This window comes from Terrapene carolina, unplaced genomic scaffold (assembly GCF_002925995.2).
Source record: "Terrapene carolina triunguis isolate 2854851 unplaced genomic scaffold, T_m_triunguis-2.0 Scaffold95, whole genome shotgun sequence".
NCBI classification, from domain to species: Eukaryota; Metazoa; Chordata; order Testudines; family Emydidae; genus Terrapene; species Terrapene triunguis.
Genome location: NW_020664446.1, coordinates 31,125,218 through 31,144,439, shown reverse-complemented (window position 1 = coordinate 31,144,439; position 19,222 = coordinate 31,125,218). Strand labels below are relative to the sequence as shown.

General features: G+C 37.6%; 1 protein-coding gene across 2 annotated transcripts in view; it reads left to right on the top strand.

Annotated features, from left to right (window-relative positions):
• The window catches only part of IDE (insulin degrading enzyme), an 83,861-nt gene extending 66,992 nt beyond the window's left edge, over positions 1–16,869 (top strand). For both annotated transcript variants that reach the window (XM_026650897.1, XM_026650896.1), the window contains exons 18-24: positions 1,630–1,741; positions 4,461–4,628; positions 6,836–7,108; positions 10,398–10,459; positions 11,993–12,065; positions 13,362–13,429; positions 14,018–16,869. In XM_026650897.1, coding sequence (XP_026506682.1) covers positions 1,630–1,741; positions 4,461–4,628; positions 6,836–7,108; positions 10,398–10,459; positions 11,993–12,065; positions 13,362–13,429; positions 14,018–14,113 — 852 coding nt within the window. In that variant the 3' untranslated portion in view covers positions 14,114–16,869. The remainder of the gene's footprint in view (positions 1–1,629; positions 1,742–4,460; positions 4,629–6,835; positions 7,109–10,397; positions 10,460–11,992; positions 12,066–13,361; positions 13,430–14,017) is intronic.
• The last annotated feature ends 2,353 nt before the right edge of the window (positions 16,870–19,222 follow it).

Here is a 19,222-nt window from a genome sequence, read left to right as displayed (position 1 = left end):
ATTTAATAACTAAAGCACAGCAATGTAGTCTACATCTGTGGGTATACTCACATATTGGAGCATCTTGATAAAATTTTCAAAAGTGCCCAAGTGACTTAAGATTCTATGATTCTTTTTCAATACTAGTTTAGGCACTTAGGAGTCTAGGTCTCATGGACCGTCAATTAGGCACTTTTATAAATTTTACTCTGTCTTTAGAACTATGACCAACGTTGCATCCAAACTACGTTACTTCAGCATTTCCTGCCATGTTAATTGCCATGTATTGATGTTTGCATGTTGTATATTGTAGTGTATTTTTTTAAAAAAATCTGGTAAGGTTTCTGAAAGAACAAATGAAGTTTATAGTTTTCAATTAAAAATGGTAACAGAGCTGGTCTGCTACCCTGTCACATACCTTCTCTCTCTCTTTTTTGACTTCTTAATTATGTGTGTTGTGTTTGTGGGCACGAAGGCACTAACTCAGCAAGGTCTTTAAGCATGTGAGTCATCCCATCCCTATACAGTAAACTACATGCTTTAAATTCCATTGACTTCAGTGGCACTGAAGTTTGTGCTTAAGTGCTTTGACAAATAGGGGCAGGATTACTCACATGTTTAAATGCTTTGTTGAATTGGGGTCTGAAAACTGCTTCCTGCAGCATCTCTGTATGCCAACATAGCCTGCCAGGCTAGGAGAAGAAAATTTTAGTTGACTTTTCCCTGGGAAACCTGGATCTCAGATTTGAAGAATAAGAAAATATGGTGGTCCTAATTTTTTTTTTTTACTCAAGATGCTCTAGTTTATTTTTGAAACTTGTGTTGTCCCTCCCTACAGGGAATATTTAGGATTTTAGGAAGGGATTCACCTAAGGGAGTTAGGAACTTCTCGTTTATTTTTACTAGGAGTTGGAGCCTGATTCCATTAGACTCTTGAAAATTCCAGCCCTAAAGTGCGGGCCTGCAACTGTTAATCTGACAGCAAGTAAATTTCACTTGCGTAGACTGAGTTATCAGTTGTCACTGGCTGCTGGATAAAATTATTTTTCCTATTCTCCTTACCAGCAGATGGAACAGGAAAAAAAAATCTTGTGAATTTTTTTTTTTTTTTTTTATCCCCATATAAAAGGGACTGCCTTGATCCCAACAGTCCCAACTCCACCAACGCAACAAAATGGGGTGAATAGCTGTGCTGATATAGAAAGACTTGGAGAAACCAAATTAACAGCTAACAAAATGTCATTTGTGTTTATAAATTGGGGAGTATGTATGCAGTTTCCAAGTTTGCACAGATAAATACTTCAAGGGTAAGAAAGTGAGAGCACATTAAGAATAGGTCCAAAATGTTTAGCTAAATGTGTAAAGATGAATGTAGCTGAAGGTGCTCGCCAGTAGCACTGGGTTACTATAAAATAAATAATAATAATAAAATAAATAAATAAAAATAAATAAGCTAATGTAGGGAAAATAATCTCACTTATTTCCACCTTATTTTTCACTTTCTTATACTTTGTTTTAAATTAACCATTCCATCCTTCCATTCCTGATTTTGCATCTTACCAACAATAACTGCGGTCCTTCAGTGTGCTGCTAGATTTAGGATTGTCAAAGACTAAATAAACAACTTGAAATTAATGTCTTCTTTTCCAGGCTGCATTAGGAATTATGCAAATGGTTGAGGACACTCTCATTGAGCATGCTCATACAAAGCCCCTCCTTCCCAGTCAGCTAGTAAGATATAGAGAAGTGCAGCTTCCTGACAGTAAGTTGAATCATTTTTTCTATGTTATAAAGCAAGTAATTTAAAGCTATTTCCTGGTGTCTTCTAATGACTTTTGAAGTGAATATTACCTGTAGTTTGTCTAGAAATTAACTTCAAATGATTTTGCACTGTAAATCTTGCAGAATTAAATGGGAATATCATTATATGAAAAGTAGTATAGGTAGGTCTGTGACATTAATCTTTCTGTTATGCTCAGTAACTGTTTTTTGTAGAACTATAAAATAGTATTTAGCTGCTTAATATATTGGAGTGTTGATGTGAAGGATGAATACAGACATGTGGCTTGCACAGCAGTTTGAAGCAAAATAACATTAAAGTAACAACTGTTCTTTGAGTGGATGCAGACATGTATTCCATTAGGTGTGTGCGTGCTTAGTGCGCTGGAGCCAGAGATTTTGCCTAGCAGTACCTGTAGAGGGATAGCACTCATGCCTCATGGCTGTGGCCCCATCCCTAGCTATCTGAGGTGGCACCACCCTGACCCCTTCCCCTCAGTTCCTTCTTACCGCCCATGGCTGAAGTCGGAGCTCTGTGTGGTATTACCTTACATCCTTGCAATCAGATTTAGCATAGTTGTTTATAGTTAGTATTTAGTGGTAGTTAGCTTTAGTAGGTTTTTTTCCCTTGTTGATGCCTTCACCAGGGTTTAAACACTGCCCTTCATGTGGGGGAGCGATCTCTAACAACGATCCTCACGCGCGGTGCCTGCTCTTATCTTGGCAAGGACCACCTTAAAGAGCATTGTTTGATCTGCAGATTGTTCAATAAAAGGACTCAGGTGGCCTGGGACTTTCACCTCAAGCAGGCCATGCAGCCTGATCTGGTACAGAGGCCTTCATCAGGCCAACAATTACCCTCAGGCTCTGAAACTGCGACTGCTTCACGTGTGGGAGCAGGTGCCTCTCTGAAGAGGTGGAGAAGCTGTTCCCTAGCAACTGTGCCGATGAAATGTCACATAAGACCAGCCACGACCACTCTAGTTCTCGGGGTAACTCTTCTGCTTCCTTCAGGAAAAGCGCAGACTGACATGGAGCTGGTGGTGGTGGGCAGGAAGCCATGGGTGCCTGTGACCCTTCCCCGGTATTGAGTGGGAAGGTCAGAAACCACCCCCGGGCATCCCTTGAGTCTGTTACCGATGAGGGAGATGCCAGTACAGACTGTTTATTCATCAGCGTACCAGGCAGCCGCAGACCTCCTTTGCCTTTTGATCCCAACCTCATCATTGGTCTAGGACTTTTCCAGGTCTGTGCCATCTATAGCCCGTCCAATGGAGCAAGCCACTGAACCTTCATGCCTGTTGGCACCACATTCCAGCACTCCTCTTCCAGTAGTAGGGATAGAGCTGGTATCAGAATTGGTATTGGAGGACCCCAGTGCCAGAAACTTCCTCTGCTCTTCTGCAGTTGGCGCCACACATGCTTCCCTGGCAGCTTTCACCACTCTTGGCGTCAGTACAGTAGGGCGCTCTGGTGCCATTATTCACGTCAGGACTGACACTGCTGTGCAGTTTTCTTTCTCTCTTTCTGTCTTTCTCTCTTTCTAATAGCTCTAGTGTATTGGGGTTTTGGTGTGGAACCTTGAAATTTTGACAGGGTTAAAAGGGTTTTTTAAATGTACTTTGTGCATTTGCAGTGTGTTTTGGTACAGTATAATGATATTTGTAATTACATGCCAACATTCTCCTTGCTTTGCACATGCATGCATATGTTAATTGACACATTTTACGTTTAGTGTGTAGGTGCATGTGAAATATAATCTGAGCCCTTCCTTATTCTACACAGTCAAAGTGAGAGCCCTGCCTCATTCTGTATGAGGTATTAATGTCCACATTGAATGACCAGAGCTCCTGGAGAGAAACTTTCATTTTTTGCATTTGTACACTCAATGATGTGCTGCTGCCTTTGCTTCATTGAGTAAAGTGTAGTTTCTATCCAAATAACTTCTTGCCATGTCTAATAGCTGATTATTTTTTAACCTAGGGTGATTTTACAGAATTTATTTATAGTACTCAATTTTTTGTGCACTGCCAAAAAGTCAAGATTTAAGCAATAATTACTACGGAGATTGAGGACAATTCCTGAGAATATGTACGAATAGATAGCTAATGTACAGCCAAAGGCCATAATCTCTAGCTGATCATTAGCCTATAGGAAATGCCTTGTACCAAAGAAGCTATTGGTATTACTTGTTGAATTACTTTTAATGCTTATAAATCTGTTGGATTTACTGTCGTAGAAATTGAAGTCTTCTGTTTACAGAACAAACCAAGCACGGCCTCCAACCACACAAATGTACCTCAACCCTGATCCATAGGGACCACCTCTAGGTAGGGATATGATGGGTGCAGTAGTCTCCAAGTCTAATCAGTGGGAAATCAGCAGAGGCATTTGAGATCGTTATAAGAGAGGAGGCATCGGCATGGTGTTCTCTGCGAGGACCCTTGGCTTTTGGAATTCACTTACTTATGTGACTCGCCAAGCTAGGATTTGTTAACCTTGTGAACATACTATAAAAGTCTTTCTCCCACAGGTTGGTGAACAGGTTGCCTGATTATTAATAGAAGATCTGCTTTGAATCTGTCTCTTTCTTGTAATCAGATTCTATCTGCAGCTAGACTGTCTGTTTTTTTCTACTTGGACTCTATTTGGGAAGGTGTGTGTATGAGAGAGAGCCTAATTACTTCAATTTTCTCTTTTAGGAGGTTGGTTTGTCTATCAACAGAGGAATGAAGTTCATAACAACTGTGGCATAGAAATATATTACCAAACAGATATGCAGAGTACTTCTGAGAATATGTTTTTGGAGCTCTTCTGTCAAATTATATCAGAGCCTTGCTTCAACACTCTGCGTACTAAGGAACAGTTAGGTGAGTTTTCCCAGAGTTATCCTCCATATCTCAGTAATAAATAAGGATAAGTATGATGATAGACTTTCTATAGCTCTGCTTCTACCCTGCTCCCTGAATGCCATTTAAAGGACATTTGGTAAACAAGTTACTTTAACTAATGAAGACCCCAAAGACTATACAGTTCACAAAGGTAAACTGAGATGAAAAAAGCATAGCTTTTAAGATCAAGACTGAAATATTTGAAGACTGCCTCACTCCAGAAAAAGATGGTGTCTTACTGGCTATATAGAAACCACCTCATCTAAAGAAAAGCTTCAAAAACAGATTCCAACGAGAAACTGCTGAACTGGAATTAATTTGCAAACTAGATACCATTAACTTGGGCTTGAATGGAGACTGGGAGTGGCTGGGTCATTACACAAATTGAATCTATTTCCCCATGTTAAGTATCCTCACACCTTCTTGTCAACTGTCCGAAATGGGCCATCTTGATTATCACTACAAAAGTTTTTTGTTTTTTTTCCCCTCCTGCTGATAATAGCTCATCTTAATTAATTAGCCTCTTGGAGTTGGTATGGCAACTTCCACCTTTTCATGTTCTCTGTATGTATATATATCTTCTTACTATATGTTCCGTTCTATGCATCTGATGAAGTGGGCTGTAGCTTATGCTCAAATTTGTTAGTCTCTAACACCTGGTCCACACTAACCCCCCACTTTGGACTAAGGTACGCAAATTCAGCTACATTAATAACGTAGCTGAATTCGAAGTACCTTAGTCCGAACTTACCGCAGGTCCAGACGTGGCAGGCAGGCTCCCCCGTCGATGCCGCGTACTCCTCTCGCCGAGCTGGAGTACCGGCGTCGACGGCGAGCACTTCCGGGATCGATCCCAGAAGATCGATTGCCTGCTGCCGAACCAGGAAGTAAGTGTAGACGTACCCTAAGGTGCCACAAGTACCCCTGTTCTTTCATCTAAAGCTGTGAATGACGGGAGAGGGTGGGATTATTAGATCAGCTTCCCAAAGCTAAATGACTGCCAGAAGAAAACTGAGCAATACTGACAGAGAATCAGTGACACTGCCTAAATAAATTTGTTAGTCTCTAAGGTGCCACAAGTACTCCTGTCCTTACTGCCTTTATGGGAAGTGGTAAGCAATAATGCTTACAAAGCCCTAGGTATGACTTATGGTTAGTAAGGATATGACTGCACATGTATCCGAGCTAATTCAAATGAAATTTTTCACCAATGCCTCTACAACTCTCTGATTCCTCTCCCATGTCAGAGAGACAGCCACTGTTTGCCTGTGTTTTATCCAGTGGCTGCTATTAGATTAGGCAGAGACACTACCACACAAGAGAGAGCTTAAATTATCAAATTGCAGCAAAATGAAAAAAATGAAGCCTCACAGTCTTCTAGCTGAGTTCCTTAAACTGCATTCACTAAACTTGCCTCTCTGTTAGGCGGGTGTTTACAATAGTAAAACCACTCTTCCTTTCCCAAAACTGTCATTGCCCTTTCTTCCACAACACACACTACACATGGAATGGTCTATTTTAGATGGCATGCCAGGCTGCAAATCATACCTTAAACAATCACTTTTAGCTTAATATCTACAAATAATTCTTTGGAGGATGAACTTTATCCATATCCTCCTTAGTACAGCACATAGTACATTTTGGTTGCTACTGTAATAACAACAATAAAAGCTATATGTTGATAGAACTCTTCATTATGAAGGATCCTATTCTTAGGTAAACTAATGCTATGTTTGAAGGACAAGTGACCAACCATGTAAGCAGTATGGGGTGTGTGTGTGTGCGGGGGGGGATTGCATGAAAATGCAAAATACCAAGTACAAAATGTCCTGCTAGGCTGAGTAAACACTTTGAGTAAATCCTGCTTGCCACCCAGTATTAAAATATAATGTAAGTTATCAACTTGGAAAAGATAGCTTTCAAAATGAATATTAATTTGGAGATATAAAAAAATCTATTAGAACCCTATTGGTCTTTTAACCAACAGTTCTAGTGTGTGACACTTTGAATAACTTCCTAAAATATGGGACAGAGTGTGTTGCTTGTTGACAAATAAGGAACAGATGTTCACGGTATCCTACATTGTTATTAGCCAGCATTCATTGAAGAGGAGGCAAACTGAAACATTTTTACTGGACATAGATATAGATGTAGTTAACCAGTTGCAATTTTTCTCTTTTGTCAAGGTTACATTGTGTTCAGTGGTCCCCGACGGGCTAATGGCATACAAGGACTGCGGTTTATTATTCAGTCAGAAAAACAACCGCACTACTTGGAAAGCAGGGTTGAAGCTTTCCTAAAAACCATGGAGAAGTGCATTGAAGACATGTCAGAGGAGGCCTTCCAGAAACATATCCAAGCTTTAGCAATTCGTCGTCTAGACAAACCAAAGAAGTTGTCTGCAGAGTGTGCTAAATACTGGGGAGAAATAATTTCCCAGCAGTATAACTTTGACAGAGGTAAGAAAAACAGAAAATTGTTTGTCAGATGAAAATGTGAAATTGAGGGCTGAAGTGCTGAAACATACTGTTACTTTCACTTGTATTTAAATATATAACAGTTTTTAATAACTGAAAATTCTTGCATTTCTCTTATCCGCTTGTCACAGAAATGTACACAGAAATATTCTCCAGGAATCTCTCAGGGACACAGTAGATAACTTGAAGGGCAAGGAAAAAAGAGGAGTCAAATATACTTTGTTTTCAGTGAAGATAATGGGTGAAATTCTGGCCTCACTGAAGTCAATGGCAAAACTCCTGTTGACTTTAACAGGGGCACTATTTCACCCAATATATTATAAACCACACAAGGGACCCCACTTAGAATGTTTAACAATTTAATTAGGACAGTTCAGGCTATTAATGAATGCAGCTATATAAAGGAGAGAGCTGAGAGCAGGTAACGCTTCTCTTACAACTGGAAAACTTACAGGTTACACACTGATATTAACACTGTAGGCCCAGATAAGTAAGTATCTTTAAAAAGTTCTGTATCACTTGTTTCTAAAAGTAACATTTGATTGCAAATTGGTTACAACTACAGCTGCACTGAATAGGAGTGAATTTATTAGAGACCTAATCTTTTGCCTTCTGTGCATAATTTTGTGCATTTCTTTGTGGTGTGAGTGCTTTTAGTCTTTTCTTTCTACCCTGGGAGATATCCAATAGGATACCTGAGTTTGCAGTATTTGTCAGGGGACATTCATAGTGGAGGATCCTATGCTCTGAAATTTACTCTCCCCATTGGTTGGACAGAGCCCACGTTCATTGATCTTCAGCTCTTTTTGCAGAGTTCCATGAGCCAATAAAGTAGGCGAAGGGTGTTAAAGGATTGGATATATGATAGGAGGCTTTATATATTGACTTTGTGTCAGCCTGAATTATTTTGTATGTATTTTTAAAGATTGTACTACATGTGCACCTAGTGCCTGTGATAGGTGCAGTCTTATTTACCTTGCACAGTCCTTATGACAATGCATACATTCTTAGCCTTTATAATAGGCTTTTCCCCGCTAAAATTTCCCACCGTTTCTGCTACCAGTGCAGCTCTACTAGTGCTAGCAACAGTGGGAGCACTAGTGTAAGCCACAGCTTGTGTCTGAACCACCATGTTGTCTGTCTCTGTTCTGAGCAGGTCTAGATGTCACTGGAAGATTTAATCTTATATTCTAAAGGTTACAAACATTACAGGAGAAGTGTTTAGGGTGAGAATAATAGTATTCTCACTGAAAATGAATTAAAAATCATTTATATCAATATTGAAACATTTATCTTCTAGCTCATCCTTTTAAACTATTTTTTTTCTTTTCACCAGCAAGTCCATAATCTTTATCTAAAATATTCTGAGCTAGATAGAGTATCATTTTGTATTACTACTTAGTACACCTTGAAACAGAGAAACCTAAATTGGTTTTGCCATAAAAAACATGTTTCTCTCCCACTCCTCCCAAAAGGTAAAGAGAAAAAGAAAAGGAATGGAATATTCTAGTGTAGATTTTGGCTTTGTTCACTATTTACTTAGTAAATCTTTTAAAATACAATTCATGACAAGAAAGATAAATCATTTTGACAGTTAAAACATGTATTATCTTCTCAAATAAAAGACTTGTCCCATTTTAGGTTTTAGGGCCAGATCTACTCTGCCTTATATTTGGTGTGTGTCTGAATGTTACTGCTCAGAAGTACAGTCTCCAACCTTCCTTTATTTACTAAGGTTCTGGGAAACATGATCTGTACACTCTGTGGCCACCTTTCCCACTGTAGCCTTCTCCACTGCTTTCCATTCAACATGCTGTCCTGTCACAGTACCAAGTTCAGCTTTGTTGGGGGTAGTCAGTGTCCTATTAGAAACTGCTTTAACTGTGTATCCTCCTGTAGTGTCCTATACCTTGGCCTCAGTACAACTTTCAGAAAACACTTTTTGAAAGGCGTGAGGGGCCCTTGGTATACTGGCAATGAGATGTCATTCCAGGTGTAGGGAGAAGCATGAAAATTCCTACTCTCTGCTGCTTTTTCATCTCGAGTAGGAGAGTTACACCTTGTCTGTCCTGCTTTCCAGTGTCTCAGATGTCCCCATCCTTAGCCTTCTTGTTCATATATCTTCTCTCTCCAGGATGACTCATTGCTATCTGTAACCTTATCCTTGATCATCTCTTCTATACAGATGATGCCCAGTTCTTTATTTCCTTGACTTGTTCCCTGATCCTTTTAGTTCCCATCTACCTACATTGATCTAGAAGAATTTAGTAGAAGGTTTTTGTGTAACTAGAATTGACAAAAACAGAAGTTAGTCAACTCATGCAAAGGGGAAAAAAGTCCCCTCTTTTTGTCCCATGTTTCTTACTCTTTCACACCACATGATTCAAACTTAACTTTCCTCTAAAGGCTAGAAGTCTGAATCATCTTTCTTACCTAACTTTTTTCCCCCACCCATGTTTACTTATCACCATCCCAACCAGGGCAACATCTGTTCAGTTATTTTCACTGACTTCCCATCATCTCTGAATTCAATTAAAAATTCCATTCTGTTTTTCAAAACTCACCATGGACTAATGCCAATCTGCCTCTGACTTCTTAGTCATGTATGTTTTAATTCTTAAATTGGATCCTCCTGCCCCACAAGTCTCCTCATTTGAAGGTTGCTCTTTCTTTTATGCTGCCCCTTATGGTAGGCTCTGTGTTTCTGTAATAATTACACTTTTATAGTGGCATTATATAATGGACTTGCATACCTTTAAATGTATCTGTATTTAGTAATATACTATAGCTACTGAGTCATTTCCTCTGCAAAACTAATTTTTAAGACCTTCCTTTTCACTTTGGACCACACTGCACACTAAAGACCACGCATATTTTCTTTCTTCTATTATATATTTTAAAACTCATGCCATCTTGCTATTTCCTAAATAAAAGGTTACCTAAGTATAATAAATGTGAATAAAAGCTATCTATAAAATCAGTATCTGTTATGAATCTGATTCACTCTTTTTTTGAAGATGGAGTTCAGAAATAGATATGCCTTTTATAGTACATTTAATCAAAACAGGCTCATTTTGTGTAATTCTTTAAAGCTTCCACTGCTATTTATTTTTCATAGACTCAAATAGTAGCTTGTAAGTTAAGAATGAAAAGCGTGTCATTTGCAGTCAATTGCACTGTCTAAATTTGAAAGAAAAGTACTTTGAAAAAATATCATGATCATAACTAACTATTATTTGCAGACTTGTTTTAATTAAAACTTATTGTTCAGATAACATTGAAGTGGCGTATCTAAAGACCCTGACCAAGGACGATATCATACAGTTCTATAAGGTAAGTTAGTCATATATTTAGAACTTTATTACTAAGAAACATAGGCACTAAAGGAAAATATGCTTGGGATTATTTGTGTGAATTACAAGTTAGTACGTTTATGCTGTTTTATAAAGGTAACATGATTGGTCCAGATGTCTTAATATTACAGTTAGGAGTCAATGTGGAACTATTTATCTACAAACTCCTGCTGATTTTAGTGGGAATTTGCATACCTAATGGGAGTATGGCTCCCCCGCCCCAATGATTTGCATGACTGTATGCATGTATTGCAACTCACATTAGCATGACAACTGTAATAACACTATATATATCCAGTATTCGAAATTGTAAACATGTTTCTTCTTCGAGTGCTTGTTCACATCGATTCCAATCAGGTGGTGCGCAGGCCACATGCACAGTTGCGGGAAATTTTCCCCCCAGCAAGCCAACAATGATGCCAACATTTGCCAACAATTTTTCTCCCACGGCAAGCTGACAATGATGTGCCCACCCACGTTGCCAGGTCACTGATCCCCAGCACTGAAAAGGGGGCACTGTTCTGATTCCCGGCACCGCTTGGAGTCCCGGCGCCGCTCTTGCTCGCGGCACCGGTTGAACTTGTGGCACTGGTCCCTGGATCATTTATGCTAAACAATCTATTCGCCTCACATTTTGCGGTGAGACTGGCAAAGAGCTCTGTGTAGCTCGAAAGCTTGTCTCTCTCATCAACAGACCTTTGTCCAATAAAAGATATTCCCTCACCCACCTTGTCTCTCTAATATACTGGGACCAATACAGCTACAACTACACTACACACATCAATTAGTTAAACACACAGAGACCTGTTAAAAATCAAAGACAGCAAATAAAAAATTACTAAGAGATTTCTTTAACAGATGGTTAATAAGTGATAACCTATGTGGTTGTCCAACGTATCAGTATTCGTGGAATCCTACTCCATCCAGTTGGAGTAGATTTATTTCTATCCATTTTAATGTTTGTACTAATACACAGTGCATGATTATCCAGTTGTCCCAGGATGCGGGAGGAGACACTAGAAACATTTACATAGTTAGGTGAGCTGGCCCAACTGACTTTGACATCTGTGCTCAGGGTTGATGTGCTTCCCCAAGGCTGCTGGGCTCTGCCGTTAACAGCTCTGTAGAAACTTTGTAGGATCAAAGATCTAGTGTGTAATCCTGATTCCATAGAAATCAATGGCAAAATTCCCACTGATTTCTGTGGAGCCAGCATTTCACCCCTAGTTCCTTGCGGCTTCTGAACTTCACAAGACTGAATCTCTCATGCAGCTCTGTTCCGAAATCATTAAGAGCTGTGAAGGACTGGAACTTTGGTTAAATTTCCAGGGACAAGCCCAACATGGGTTCAAAGAACCAAAATTTACTATAACATTAATTACCACTAAAGTTGCACATTAAATAATTGCCATCCCTTTGTAATATGTAGACAACAAAGGGCTTCCCTTCCTGATAGCAGCTAGCTGTCACTTAGATTCTGTTGTGGAATAACTGACCTTGCTGCTTTCTGCAGGAAATGTTGGCAGTAGATGCTCCCAGGAGACACAAGGTATCCGTACACGTCCTTGCAAGGGAAATGGATTCCTGTAAGTATTGTATTGCGTAGTTTTTTAAATTTATTCCTGTTCAAGTCAGACATAGTGCAATACAGCAGTGTGTTGTGCAGTACAAGTACAATGCACTATGAAACCAAATTCTGGAAAGGAGGTTTATATCTTCTTGGAGAAAGGTATTTTTCCACAAGGATATTTAAAAAGAGTTCATTTGAGGGAAATTCAGATAGTTGTGGTTTTCCAGCCACAATAAAGATGATGAGCCTGCCATTGCTTCACCCATTCTGAAGTGTCTGGCTATGTTAAAATGGTATGTCCTAAAATGTACACTTCTATTTTTAATAACAAGACATTTAAAAAAAAACCTGCAAACACTTTGCTCTGGAAAATAAAATATGTATATTTAGTATGTCCATGTAGAAATGGAATAGACTGTTCTGATCAACAGCGAAATGTCAGTCTGTTATTGGGGCATTTCTGAGGAAAGAAATGTATAAACCTCCAGCTGGTAATATGAAACATATTATTCTATACTTGAAATACACATACTAATAATTTTATTTAGATTTTTATTTCCAATTAATTAACTAATCAGTTGGAAAACAGACTGAGTTGTCATTTATTATTAACTATCCTGTTCCTCTCTAGAGTTAAAATGTAAAAAATAAAAAATGGGTTCACTAATTATCTGCAAGATTGGTGAAGAATTTTCCATGACATTTTGTGCAAAATCATTTGTCAGTTTGCATCAGGTTGTGTGTGTTTTGTGACACTGAGGCTCTAAGATAACTTTCCCATCTCTAACTTACATGACTGACTGATCTTCATTAAGTTCTTTTAGCTGATAATAAAATGCATGAGTAGGAAGAACATAAATATGCTTTTAAAATGTAAAAATAAATTAGAGTGGTCTGCCATCTTTTTCCAAGGGAGTAATAGTTGTAGGATGTTGGGTAGCCCCTGGAAAATATATAGGGAACACAGATGTATGATTGTTGTAACTGACCATGAGATGTTATCCTTGCTTCACACAAATTCAGTCAATGGTATATGTAGCTATCAATTAACTACTGATTCTTCTAGAAGGTGATTAGAAGTGGCATTGACTAGTGTTCACAAAGTCTTTTATTTAAAACCCTCTTAACTATTTATTGATCGGGGTATTTAAGAATATAAATTAGGTGGTGGGTTCTGCTAAGCAAAAACTACAGGAAGGGATCTTGAAATTCATAAACTGTACTTTTAGCTATTTGTCTAACTTTACAAAGTAGTTTATTTGAGAAGATATTTTAGAAGCTGCAGTCTTTCTAAGTTAATTTTGTTTAATAGGTCCTGTTGTTGGAGAATTTCCAAGCCAAAATGACGTAAATCTGGCACCAGCACCCCCTTTGCCACAGGTAAAAAAAAAAAAAAAAAAAATCTGGATACTAAAAATTATTTGATAGTATAGAAAAATGGGCATTGAGTGAGGGTACAGACTGTTTGAAATCCTGCCTGTAACATTATCATTACAAATTGAGGTTCAGGCTCACAACTGTCTCAGAGCTTCTGCTTTTTTACAAACACATTGCCTGCTTCTGTACGGGTGGATTTTATCCTGTGTTTTGAAACAGAAGAGGAAACTTCTGCTTTATGCTGGGCTTTCCAGTTGCCCTTGTCCCTATTAATCCATTGTAGAAGCAGTAGATGGAAGTAGGTAATTGTGTAGGTGCTCAGCATACTATAGAATAAATGTATTATAAATATAGTCTGAAATAATTTAGAATAAATCTGAAAGTTCTGATTGGGTTCAAAGCTTAAAAGCCATTTTATTATGTTGTGAGTGTAATAGTAACACTGATATAGCAAACAGGATTTGTGCGTATATGGATAGAACAATGAAGTGATAAAATCTGAAAGTGAGCAATTTCTCATGTTTTATTTGCTACTAAGCAAAGTTTTTTTTTGTTTTTTGTTTTTTTTTTTTCAAATAAACTTCTCTGCAGCCTGATGTGATTCAAAATATGACAGAGTTCAAACGCAGTCTACCACTCTTTCCATTGGTGAAACCACATGTCAATGTCATGGCTTCAAAACTGTGAAGAATCCCAATGGATGAAGAAATGCAAAGGGATCAATTTCAAGGGGTTTCATTATGAACAAACATCTTAAAGATTATTAGGATAAACAATCCTGTCCATTCTGAGAGTCCCTGATTCACTCTTGGTTCATTCAGCATTAATGGTGTGTTAGGGATTCAGAGAATTAGAAAATTAGTTGTAGTCATGTGTCATTTATATTACAAAACAACTGTTGAAAACAAAAATCAACCAGAATATTAAAGGCTCTTGTAGATGCAGTATATTTTTAAAATAGTATATCCCTTAAAATTTTCATTTTGATAACGGAATTTGAAGAAAGCTCCAGACCAAATTGATCTTGCTTAAAATATCCATGTTATTCTTGCAAAAGGCCATTGAAAATAGCTCTATAATAATTTTTTTCAGGAAAAAAAGTATTAAGCCTTTTTTGGGGGGAGGGAGGAGAAAAACTTTTCATAAAAAGGAGGCTTTGACATTTTTTGAAGGATAAAGTGTTGAATGATACCTTTTTTTAATTGATCCTCAATGCAACCAACTTGTTTTCTATTTAAGATTTAAGTAGATCAGTGGAAAAGAGGAAATTTTGCAACAAAATAATAAACAAGGGAGTTGTCTTTAACAGAAGAAGAGTAATTAAATATATTGGCATGGTTTTAATCTTTATATACAAATTTGGGGACATTTTATATTCAAACTAGTAAAATGCTGGAAACACTTGGGTAGTCCATCTTATTTTTGTGAGTGCTATGCTTGTCTCTTGATTGTTAATACCTCATTCAATTTCTCAGGGTTGCTCTGAGTTGTTTCCTTCTGGTTGAATAATAAAAGTTGTTTTTTTTTTTTTTTTAATTGACATCATTTTTGTTTCCAGTTCATAAACTGGATGAGGTCGCCAATGTTTTTTTGCTCAGTATATTGTTATATTAGGCCTCTATCCAGCAAAACACTTAAAAATGTACATAACTATAAGCATGTGCATAAGTGCTTTACTAGATCACAGCCTCAGTTTTTGACATAAGCACAGATAAAGTCAAGTTTGGCCCCATGAATGCATCAATTGAGTTTCCCGTATAAAGCTACATGGCTTAGATGCTCAGTCTTCACGCTCCTTTTTCTGTCATTCAGACATTCAAAACAAAACAGCAGCACAACACTCTAGTTAATTCAGGTTATATCACAAGATCAGCACAGAAACACAGTAGCCACATGTATAAATCATAATTTTAATTCATAAAGAAAATACCAGAATAATATATAATGAATCCAATTCTTCGCCCTTTACTGAGCTTAGTGACTTCATTGGTGGTTCTGCCTCAGTAAAGAAGGCAGGATTAGGCCATAAAGTACAAAAAGGATTTTTAAAAGAGTTATTTTTAGTCTTAAAATATTTTGTTACATTACTAAATTATCTTGCCTTTTGAATGTGTATAATTTACTGTACATGTTTAGGCAGGGCAGGATGTGCTAATCACTGAAAACTTAAGGACCTAATCATGTGAACACTTATTATCAGGCATAGCACTTAATATCATAAATACCATTGACATCTTTGAGACTTTGCCCACTATTAACAGAACCTGAACCTTTGGCCCTAATCTTGCATATAGTTAAATACATGTGTAGCTTTGCTCACATGAGTAGTCCCTCCCATTAGCCCTTTGAGGTTAATGGGACTACTCACATTTACTTCAGTGGGATTACTCACATGAGTAACATTACATGCATGCTTAAGTGTTTACAGAATCATGGCCTGAGTTTATATTTATCCAAGAAATGCTGCTTTAATTGAATAAATATTATCAACTTAAATGCTGTTAAAAGGTTTACAGCATAAACTGTTTACAAAGAATAATTTTGAAAATGTGCTGTTTCCATGTGATGTTTACTTGTTGTCAATGAAGGCCAATAGCATTTCTCTCTAGTGTGAAGGAAAAAATATAAATACACTATAGGAGAAAAAAATGAAATGCTGCTACTTTTTACTCTTTACCATATTCTTCATGAATGTTTCACACATTATGGCTTTCTTTGCCCATAATGCATTTTTTGTTTATAATTTCCTTTTGGTTAAGATTATTTGTATTATAGGTATTAAAAATAAATGACTGCACACTATACAAATTATATATTTTGGGATTTAGTATTTAAATGTAGCACTCTTTTATGGTGAAAAGAAATGAAACAGCCTCTATTTTGTATAAAAAAAAAATATAAAGTGATGTGAACTCAAATTTTAACAATTTATATATATATGCCCCCCCATACACACACACACACACACACACACACACACACACACATCTATACATAAAAATTGGAGTGATGTTATATTTAACACAATACCACAAATCATTTTTTCCAGAAAAGAACATTTAGTATTTTTAAGTTCTGGAGTGAAAGTGGGAACTCATGTAGCGTGACAGCAACTTTTAATTGCTTTTAAGTGTTCTCCAGCATTTTACAGTTTCTGAGTTTGATATAGCAGTACAGTTTGTTAACTCAGGCATATTAATGGATTCATTTGAATGGATCCAAAGCTGCAGTGTCTACAAGCAATAACAGACTACCTAGAATACACTGTAATTCAGTTTCAGTGCTTGTTAAATTAAGTTTATGTAACAAACTATAAATGATTAGATTGCAGTAATTTTTGCAAGTGCTATTTTGAGCAGTTGATGTGTAATTGGGTGCATGTGACACAGCCAGTATGACAGAGTGCTAGAGTTACCCTGTTTACAATAAACAATCTGATTTAATCTTTGGACTTCATTTGTTTTATTTTTATTTGTTCTGTTCTGGTAATGTATCTATCCGCTGAAGTGTTGGTTTTTCTATAGCACTGATCAGGCAGTCCGGTCAGCAGTACTTTATGGACTGGCTGCGATTGCTTTTGAGAGCTTCCAATTCATTTCTGCTAGGGAAGAGCCAGAGAGCAGTGCTGCATGTTGCATAAATATCCTGATGGCTTCCCTACATAAAGATTAGAAGATTTTTTTAATATATAGATTTTGTATCTAGGCGGATGTCTCTCTCTCTCTCTCTCCTTTTTTTTTTTTTTAAGTAATTATAAAGGAGAATTTTAAAATTACCAAATCTTGAACTGGCAATCTCACAGCAGCCTATTAGACCATATCTGCAGCTTGATAGTGTTATACTTTGGTAGCTTATCTTTGGTAGCTATTGTGGTCATTTTATCTATTTTTTTTATATGTATAAAGTAAAATACCTGTTACTAGAGTTAGAGATTAGTGAGGTTACTGCTGGAACTATAAATGGTGTGAGTTCTGAGTGCAAAGACTTAGTGTCAGCCTCCTCTTTTGCTGCCCCTGCCGGTGGGGGGGCTCCTAGAGAAAAGTATCTTTTAGGTTGCAAGGAGAAACAGTCTGAAGGGTGACAGCTGGTATTGGGAAGAGGGATTAGAAGAACTTGAAGTGGGGTTACAGGATTGTCATTAGTGGGGAGGAGGATGCCAAAAGGATTTGACTTTCGAGAAATGAACTCTGAAGACCACTCATTCACCCAGATCCACCTAGTCCAGTATCCTGTCTCAGATAATGGCCATCACCAGATGTCTCAGAGGGAGGTGCAAAAGCTCAGCCAGAAGGCAGAAGTGAAATAATCTGCCCCCCCAACATTAGGTCTTATCCTGATCTCTAATGGTTAGAGATTGGCTTAAAACCTGAAACATTAGGTTTAAATTTCTCTTCGCAAAATGTATTGTTAATTATAAGTCTGGATATTATTGATATCCACAAAAGTGTCCAGTTTTTCTGAATCTTGTTACGTTCTTGGCCTGAAAGATTTCCTGTGGCAACGACTTCCACAGTTTAAACACACGTGTGGAAAAACTATTTCCCTTTATCTGTTTTGGAATTTCCTACCTCTCAATTTCATTGACTGTCCCATTGTTCTTGTTATGGGAAACTTCTGTTCTCCCCGTCTCAATCCATTTCTCTAAACCATTTTTTTAATTATGTCCCCTCTTATTCATCTCCTTTCTTGAATCGCTTCATATGAGAGTTTTCTATGCGCTTTTTTGACCGCAGCGTAGTGAACAGAGGCCTTCATTGAGCTATCTACAATAATGACCAGGTTGACTGTTTTTTGAGTCAACACAGTTCATTTATTATTCAAATCAGTTTCAGATTTATTATTCAGATTTAAATCAAGTTTTGCACATTCTGTGGCTGGATGCCCCAGAATACACAGTGCTTCTATACATATGAGATATTTTAAATGTATGATTCATGGAAGCTCAACAGATAGGACCTCAGATCTACAGGCCTTTTCCTATGTTATTTTAAAGGTAGAAGAAATGTGAATCTTAACTACCTCTCCTACCTTTTGATATGATTTCAGAAGAGGCCAAGCATATGAGTCGGTCTGCAGTGCTCCAGAATACACACAGTTTGAAATTGATAGGTGACAGGTGTGCACAAAGCACAAAGGATGTAAAATTTGAATTAAAATTTAAAGAGAAACAATTAACCTGAGTAGGAAGTCAAGGGTTCCTGGAGAGTCAAAAAATGTTAATATTAAGCATGGTAAAATCATATTGGACCATCTTAAACTGTGAGTATTTATGAATTTTTAAATTCATTTGGCAAGAAAATGTTGGAGCCAGTTTAAAACACCAGGAACTCGTAAACATTTTGCAGCTTCATAACTCAAAAATGGCTCATTGGATGCTGTTGAGCTTTCCAACTTGCCTTGGATATGAATGAAATTTAGCATGAGAAATATCAACCCAAATGGATATCTTTTGGTGAAGCTAGAAAGGGTCATAATGTATTAGTTCCTCCAGCTTTGGAGTCACTGTGAGATGTCAACCAGTTCTGCAGTTCCTTTTGTCTTTACGAAAATGTCTGGCCTGCTAACACCAACATTCTGAGCCTTCAGCATCACAGAAGGAAATTGTTCCTCACAATGCACACGGAGTTCCAGGAGGACTCAACTGTGAGGTACTTAAATGTGGTCATTGTGACCTTCACATCACACTCTTTCCATTAAAAAGAACAGGAGTACTTGTGGCACCTTAGAGACTAACAAATTTATTAGAGCATAAGCTTTCGTGGGCTACAACCCACTTCTTCCGAAGAAGTGGGTTGT